Here is an 8,990-nt window from a genome sequence, read left to right on the forward strand (position 1 = left end):
TCACCCAGGCTAGAGTGCAGTGGTGTGATCTCAGCTCACTGCAACCTCCGCCTCCCAGATTCAATCAATTCTCCTGCCTCAGCTTCCCCAGTACCTGGGAATTACAGGCACCTGCCACCATGCCCAGCTAATCTTTGTATTTTAGTAGAGATGGGGTTTCACCATGTTGGCCAGGCTGGTCTCAAACTCCTGACCGCAAGTGATCCGCCTGCCTCGGCCTCCCAAAGTGCTGGAATTAAAGGTGTGAGCCACCACATCCAGCCTGCACTGCATTTTTATGAGCAAGAATCTTCTACAACACTGTAAGTTTCCTATGACTTAAAGATTTGAGAAACAGCGCGAAGACAATGAAAGAAGCAGGCCCTCATAGAGTCACATAGCCAGGAAGCATGGACTAAATGGAGCACTCAGTAATCATCTTGTCTTTCTGTCCATTTCAAAGCCTTTCACGACTTTCCCTAAAAATGAAAATATGTGAGGGTGTTGGGGGTGGAGGTCCATAGTCTTCTTTTCCAAGCTCATAGGTTGTTTTCTCCAAATTGAGAAATTGATAGCTTGGGACCCTAGTCATTAAAAATATCCACCAGACATTGTGGAGCTTGTTTTTTATTGTTATAAATACGACATTCACAAATATCATCTAAAGCTCAGGTATGAGGCTGGACGCAGTGGCTCACGCCTATAATCCTGGCACTCTGAGCGGCCAAGGCAGGATCACCCAAGCTCAGGAGTTTGAGACCAGCCTGGGCAACACTGTTTCTAAAACAAGAAAAAAAAAAGAAAAAAAGAAAAAAAAGAGAGAGAAAACAAATGAAGCCCAGGTATGATTAACATATTTTATATGTATGTTTTAAACACTCACAACTCACGAATCACCCCTAAAAATAATAATCTTCCATAAAGACTGCTGAGTTAGACAAACATAATTTCAAAACAAACACGATTACCATTTCTTTCTACCCAAATGAATTATCTATTCAAACAATATTTCATTTCTATTTGCTAAGGTAAAGCTCAAGGATGTATTTGAACGGTACAGGCTTTTTACATGAAACTACGTCCTTTGATACCAAAAATACTAGGACATACTTCCTATATTGGCAAAGTTGTTTCTTTAATGCCTATTGTCGGCAAAAGCGGGGAATAGCCACTCTGTAAATGGACATCGCTGGTGAGAATGTAAAGTGGCACAAATTTTTCAAAGGGCAATTTGTTAATATGCAACAAAAAAATTTAAAATGTGCATACCAGCCGGGGGCAGTGACTCACACTTATAATCCCAGCACTTTGGGAGGCCTAAGGCGGGTAGATCACTTGAGGTTAGGAGTTCAAGACCAGCCTGGCCAACATGGTAAAACCCTATCTCTACTAAAAATAAAAAAATTAGCTGGGTGGGGTGGTGCGTCTGTAGTCCTAGATACTTAGGAGGCTGAGACAGGAGAATTGCTTGAATTCCAGAGGCAGAGGTTGCAGTGAGCTAAAATCATGCTTCTGCACTCTAGCCTGGGTGACACAGTGAGACTCCATGTCAAAAATAAATTTTAAAAAAAGTGCATACCAAAAAGAGAACATAAAAGATAATCATTTATCTAGAAAATACCTAAGAATCCAAAAAATAGAGCAACTAGGACAGGCACAGTGGCTCACGCCTATAATCCCAGCACTTTGGGAAAGAGAAGTGGGAGGATCATTTGAGCCCAGGAGTTCAAGACAAGCTTGGGCAACATAGCAACACCCTGCCTGCACAAAAAATAAAATTGTGGCCAGGAGTGGTGGTTCACGCTTGTAATATCCCAGCACTTTGGAAGGCCAAGGCAGATCACTTGATATCAGGAGTTCAAGACCAGCCCAGCCAACATGGCGAAACCCTGATTCTACTGAAAATACAAAAATTAGCCTGTAATCTCAGCGACTTGGGAGGCTGAGGCATGAGAATCACTTTAGCCAGGGAGGCAGAGGCTACAAGGAACCGAGATCGTGCCACTGTCCTCCAGCCTGGGCCACAGAGCAAGACTCTGTCTCAAAAAAATATAAATAAAAAAATAAAATAAAATTGCTGAGTATAGTGGGTTGCAGCTGTAGTCTCAGTTACTCGGGAGGCTGTGGTGGGAGAATCATTTGAGCCAGGAGTTCGAGGCTGCAGTGAGAGACATGATCATACAACTACACTCCAGCCTGGGTGACAGAGCAAAAGCCTGTCTCTTAAAAAAAAAAAGAGCTACTAGAACTAAAAAATTAGTACGGTCAGAGGACATAAGAACATTATACAGAAGACCACCAGGAACAACTGAAACTAAAAATTATTTTTATTTTTATTTATTTATTTTTTTGAGACGGAGTCTCGTGCTGTCACCCAGGCTGGAGTGCAGTGGTGCAATCTCAGCTCACTGCAAGCTCCACCTCCTGGGTTCACGCCATTCTCCCACCTCAGCCTCCTGAGTAGCTGGGACTACAGGTACCCACCACCATGACCAGCTAATTTTTTGTATTTTTAGTAGACGGGGTTTTACCATGTTAGCTAGGATGTTCTTGATCTCCTGACCTTGTGATCCACCCACCTCAGCCTCCCAGAGTGCTGGGATTACAGGCGTGAGCCACAGCACCCGGCCTAATTTTTTGTATTTTCAGTAGAGATGGGGTTTCACCGTGTTAGCCAGGATGGTCTCGGCCTAATTTTTTTGTATTTTTAGTAGAGATGGGGTTTCACCGTGTTAGCCAGGATGGTCTCGATCTTCTAACCTTGTGATCCGCCCACCTCGGCCTCCCAAAGTGCTGGGATTACAGGTGTGAGCCACCGTGCCTAGCCTTTTGAAACTAAAATTTTTTAAAAACACTATTATAATACTTTGGGACAAATCTGACAAAAGACATGCAAGACCTCTACCCTGAAAACTACAAAACATTGCTAAGAGAAATTAAAAATGACCTAAATAAATGGCAAGATATACATATGCACGGATCAGAGAACTCAATACTATTAAGATGTCAATTCTCCATAGGTTGATCTGTACACTCAATGCAATCCCAGGTGAAATCGCAGCAGCTTTTGGTAAGCTAATTCTAAAATCTATCTGGAAATACAATATAAAATAGTCAAAATAACTCTGAAAAAGAGCAAAATCAGAGGGCTAACACATGGTTTCAAGACTTATTATGAAGCTACAGTAATCATGACACTACCAGACTTTATAAATACTGTACATTAGGCCACTCTAAATTTACAAATTTTTTTTTACTTCAATAATAAATTCAGCTTAGCTTACTATAATTTTACTTGATAACTTTTTTTTTTTTGAAACAGAGTCTTGCTGTGTCACCCAGGCTGGAGTGCAATGGTGCGATCTTGGCTCACTGCAACCTCTGCCTCCCAGGTGATAGTGATTCTTCTGCCTCAGCCTCCCAAGTAGCTGGGATTACAGGTGCCCGCCATGACACCTGGCTAATTTTTTGTATTTTTAGTAGATATGGGGTTTCACCATGTTGGTCAAGCTGGTCTCGAACTCTGGACCTCAGGTCATCTACCCGCCACGGGCCACCCAAAGTGCTGGGATTACAGGCATGAGCCACCACACCCAGCCTACTTTATAACTTATAAATATTTAAAACTTTTTGACTCTTTTGTAATAACAACACACAAACACATTTACAGCTGTATAAAAATATTTTCTTTCTTTGTATCTTCATTCTATAAGCTGTTTTCTATTAAAATTTATTTTTCTTTTTAAACTTTTTTGTTAAAAACTAAGACACACACACATTAGCCTAGGTCTACACAGGGTCAGGATCATCCAGATGTCACTAGACAACAACATTTTTTTTTTTTACCTCCATTATAATCTTATGGGACAACCATAGAATTAATATATGGGATCTATTATGTGGTGCATGACAAAATAGAGAAAGATTCAGTTACGGCCTGCATGGTTTGGTACTGTCCAACATTTTTTTTTTTTTGAGACGGACTGTCGCTCTGTCGCCAGGCTGGAGTGCAGTGGTGCAATCCTGGCCCACTGCAACCTCCGTCTCCTGGGTTCAAGCAATTCTCCTGCCTAGCCTCCTGAGAAGCTGGGACTATAGGCACGTGCCACCACACCCAGGTAATTTTTGTAGAGACGGGGGTTTCACCATGTTGGCCAGGATGGTCTCAATCTCTTGACCTTGTGATCCACCCGCCTTGGCCTCCCAAAGTGCTAGGATTACAGGCATGAGCCACCACACCCGGCCTTGTTCAACATTTTCATAAATGCCTTGTATGAGGACACAAATATACATATTTATCAATCCTGCAGTTGACACAAAGCTGACAGGGATACCAGCTTTTGATGGATGGCTGAATCAGGATCCAAAACTTCTGTCCAACTCTGTGTCGAATCTAACAAGATGAAATTTAACAAGGACAAAGGTAAGTCTGACACTTAAGTCCAGAAAATCAGTACAAGGCAGGGGACGTCTGACTTGATGACAATTCAAGTAGAAAACAAGATTTTTTAGCTGACTGAAATCATAGCAAGGGTCAAAAACAAGGGAGTCAGAAAGAAGTGAGGTTTAACTTTATAAATATTATTTCTTTTCAGCTCAACATAAACTTTTAGATAGATTTGAAAAACACAACAGGCCACTTCAGGAGGTAAGTACACATTACTGGAAATCTTCAAGCCAAGTTTGATGATGACTCTGGATGTTGAAGAGGAAGTAGTGGAATCTCATATAAGGTTTAATAGAAGAAATGACCCCAAATGTTGCCTAGATTCCACAGTTTACTTAATATGGGTATATGTAAGTACAGTTTACAAGGTAAAAATAATTTCATTCCAATTGATTTAGTAGACTGACTAGTTAAGTCTCTGAAAGAGCTCCTGAATGAGGAGTTTGTATTTAGGTTTTTTTCCCCGTTTTCTTCTATTAGTCCAAAGATCTTTCTTTTTTTAAAGAACGATAAGGCCAGGCGCAGTGGCTCACGCCTGTAATCCCAACACTTTGGGAGGCTGAAGCGGGCAGATTACCTGAGGTTAGGAGTTCGAGACCAGCCTGACCAACATGGAGAAACCCCGTCTCTATCAAAAATACAAAATTAGTCAGGCAGGTGGCACATGCCTGTAATCCCAGCTAAAGGAGGCTGAGGCAGGAGAATCACTTGAACGTGGGAGGCGGAGGTTGTGGTGAGCCAAGATCGTGCCACTGCACTCCAGCCTGGGCAACAAGAGCGAAACTCCATCTCAAAAAAAAAAAACAAACATGAAGATAGTACTTTCTCACTTCTCATTACTAACTTAAAAACTATTTTAAATTTGTTGTTATAGAAGTAATATATGCTTCTTGTAAATAAAATTAAACCTTTTTGATGAATATAAAACGAAAAGTAAAGGCTCCTCTCCTGCTTTCCCCCCAAATACATCCCCCAAACTCTCCTGGACTTCGCAAGCCTCTAAAGGCCCTCCTTTGCTGAATCCCTTGGAGACTTACACTCTGTATACCACAACGGTTTTTACAATACGCCACATGTTTGTTTCCCAACAAGACCAAAAGCTCCTTAAAGGTAAGATTTGTCTTTTACAAATCATGCAACTCATGTACCAAACACAGACACATTGTAGATATAAAACATTTAACTTTTGATACTTCTGAAACAATAAACAGCAGTATTATTCAGATGCTAAGTCTTATTTTTACTTCATATTTAAAGTGGACATTGGTTTTGCCAATCCTGCATTCATTTACCTCCTCTGACCTATCCACCCTGGTCATCACTGGCTTATGGTCATCCATTCAGTTGTACTGAAAGGAGACTAAGATCTCTAAATCAATCAGAGCTTCACAATCCCACAGGCATGGTTTAGCATTGGGCATGTAATCCAGTCTAGACCAAAGAAGTGCAGTCAACTTGAAGCTGAGAGAATATAAAGGACCCTGGATACTGCAGCCATCTTGGGAGCAAAGAATACAGCCTATCCAAATATGGAGCCAACAACCAAAGAGCAAGCGTGAGAGACAGACAGGGAGAAATAGAACCCTGGTGACACCACTTAGCACTCCCTTTAAGTATTATCATCCCATTTTTGATCTCAGAATTGTCTGACTTAATGGTAGGCACAGTGGCTCATGCCTGTAATCCCGGCACTTTGGGAGGCTAAGGTGGGATCACTTGAGATCAGGAGTTCGAGACGAGCCTGACCAACACGGTGAAACCCCGTCTCTACTAAAAATACAAAAATTAGCAGGGCATGGTGGTGGGCACCTGTAGTTCCAGGTACTCGGGAGGCTGAGGCAGGATAATCATTTGAACCAGGGAGGCAGAGGTTGCAGTGAGCCAAGATCACACCACTGCATTCCAGCCTGGGCAACAGAGTGAGACTCCGTCTCAAAAAAAAAAGAAAAAAGAACTGTCTACCTTCAAGCCTTCTTTCTTCACCAAACTTACTACTCTAACTCCCTAAGTCTGTCTGTACATTTGAGGAACTCTTCTTATCAGGCCCGAAAGGGTAGATGGAAAGGAGAAGAGAAAGAAAGGGATTATTTGAATTAAAAATATATAAAAAGCTATAAACACACACATATATATATATACTAGCAGACTTTGAGCTATATATGGACATGAAAATGGAGATGGCACCGGGCGCGGTGGCTCAAGCCTGTAATCTTTGGGAGGACGAGACGGGCGGATCACGAGGTCAGGAGATCGAGACCATCCTGGCTAACACGGTGAAACCCCGTCTCTACTAAAAAATACAAAAAACTAGCCGGGCGAGGTGGCAGGCGCCTGTAGTCCCAGCTACCTGGGAGGCTGAGGCAGGAGAATGGCGTAAACCCGGGAGGCGGAGCTTGCAGTGAACTGAGATCCGGCCACTGCACTCCAGCCTGGCAGAGCGAGACTCCGTCTAAAAAAAAAAAAAAAAAAAAGAAAATGGAGATGGCATGAAATATTTTATGAAAAAGAGGCAGATGTTTGGATGTGCAAAGGCTGTTGGGAAAAAAAAGCTTTATAAGAAAGGGCATCTGGCGTGACCCTTGCATTATTTGTCAGGTGTGAATCTCTTCTGCCACTCACTCTTGTTCATTAGGCGTAATGGCCATCTTTCAGTTCTTTAAAAAGTAAGTTTCAGCCTCAAAGCAATTATGCCACTATGCGGATGCTCTTTCTCCAAATCCTCTTATGACTGTTAATTTTTCATCTTTTAAATCTCTGTTCAAATTCCACCTCTTCAGAGATGCCTTTCCAGTTCAACCAACCTAAAGTGGGCCTTTCTCTCTTTCCATCACAACAGTTTGTTTCCTTCAAAGCTGTTATCACCAGCTGTATTTACATTTAGTAGTTTCTCGACTGTTTCCATCACTAGAATGTAAGCTCTCTGAAAGCAAGGATTTTTGTCTTGAACACCTCTTCTTCTTTATACCCAATGTCTGGCACAGAACGGTAGGTCTAGATAAATTAGTATTTATTGAAAGAATGAGTAGCAAAAAGTGGTAAGATAGCTTGGGAGAGCAGTCGGCATTGTAGGCAGGGTTCCTAGGGAAGGCGCTAGAATAAGGAAGTAGGAAAAGGCAGCAGGGATGGACGCTGAATAGGAAACTGAAGGTTTACGTTGGCCAGAATAAAGGTGTCGGACCGGGGCTTCAGGGCTCCCTTGTCGACGCGTGGGGTTGGCGGAGGGGCATAAATCACTGAGTGACCAACTGTGGGCGTTCTCTTCAGAGAAACCAAACGCCACAGTTGTCTTCAAACCCCGCTCTGTCCCGTGCCGCAGACTTTACACGGCTGTCTTCCGCGAAATCGCTAACCCACGGTCACCAGACTTATCGCTCGGGCCCGAGCCCCTCGGGGGCCAGAAGCGTGTTTGAGAAACAGACATTCTCCGCCGGTCCCAATAGGGGTCCGACACCAGCCAGTTGACGCGCGTTTCACCGCTCCCAGCCCGCCTGTGGGCCCGAACCGGATCCTTACTTACGCTTGTCTCCGAGCTATGAGCCGATGCATGGGAGTCGCCATCTTAGCGCGGTCAAAGCCGGCCGCGCAGGGTTTTGGGAAACTCTTCGGAAGGGCGGGGCTTCCAACCGGGAGGCCGTAGACGTAGGCGGGGCCAGACAGGCCTCTAGGGGTTCTGGGGCAGCCTCCGCGGCAGTATCTCAGTGTCGGCTCGGGACCTCGGAAAGGTTGGGAGGGGAGGGAGGGGAGGGAGGGGAGGAGTCGGAAGGAAGGGGCTGGTGGATCGGGAGGGGCCGGTGTCTCCAGTGTGGGTCTCGGGTTCTCTGGCGGAACAGGGTTTCAAAGGATGATTACAGGCAAGAACATTATCTGTGGAAAATGAGGACAACATTCTCCAACGAGGGATATACATACAAAGACAAAGAATGAAACTGTGGTGTTCAGAAACTTAGAAGTAGTCTGGAGAATAGAAAGGAATTAGTTGACCAGCAATTGAAAGAATGACTTTAGCAAGCCATAGAGTGCAAACATACACGTTATTTCTGTTTTGTATGTATTTCACAGGGTTGTTACAAGTACTAAATGGGACTGTATAACTAAAGCTGCTTTGTCAAGCAGAAAAGGACTATACAAATATTTTAGAATATTTTAGCTGCACCTACATCTAATGTCAGCTCACGAAGCTATTATTCTCTTAAAACTTACGTTCTCTGAAATATATATAACTTTCTGAAGTGTATGTGTGTGTGTGTGTGTTTCCGGGTCATCCATATTTTTTCCTTTTTTTTCCATTTGAGACAGAGTCTCACTCTGTCGCCAGGCTGGAGTGCAGTGACTCCACCTCGGCTCAGTGCAACCTCCAGGTCCCTGGTTGAAGAGATTCTCTTACCTCAGCCTCCTGAGTAACTGGGATTACAGACACGCACCACCATGCCCAGCTAATTTTTGTGTTTTTACTAGAGACGAGGTTTTACCATGTTGGCCAGGATGGTCTCGATCTCCTGACTTCATAATCTGCCCGCCTCGGCCTCCTAAAGTGTTGGGATTACAGGCGTGAGCCACCGCGCCC

The 8,990-nt window shown here is 43.6% G+C and overlaps 1 protein-coding gene across 3 annotated transcripts in view; it reads right to left on the reverse strand.

The window, feature by feature from the left end:
• Positions 1-8,045, reverse strand: part of ZCCHC10 (zinc finger, CCHC domain containing 10) — a 40,503-nt gene extending 32,458 nt beyond the window's left edge. The window contains exon 1 of one of the 3 annotated variants that reach the window (XM_011951094.1): positions 7,944-8,045. In XM_011951094.1, coding sequence (XP_011806484.1) covers positions 7,944-7,984 — 41 coding nt within the window. In that variant the 5' untranslated portion in view covers positions 7,985-8,045. The remainder of the gene's footprint in view (positions 1-7,943) is intronic. The other 2 variants (XM_011951095.1, XM_011951096.1) reach the window with 2 other exon arrangements.
• Between the last annotated feature and the right edge of the window lie 945 nt (positions 8,046-8,990).

Source organism: Colobus angolensis, unplaced genomic scaffold, assembly GCF_000951035.1.
Source record: "Colobus angolensis palliatus isolate OR3802 unplaced genomic scaffold, Cang.pa_1.0 Scaffold314, whole genome shotgun sequence".
NCBI lineage: Eukaryota > Metazoa > Chordata > Mammalia > Primates > Cercopithecidae > Colobus > Colobus angolensis.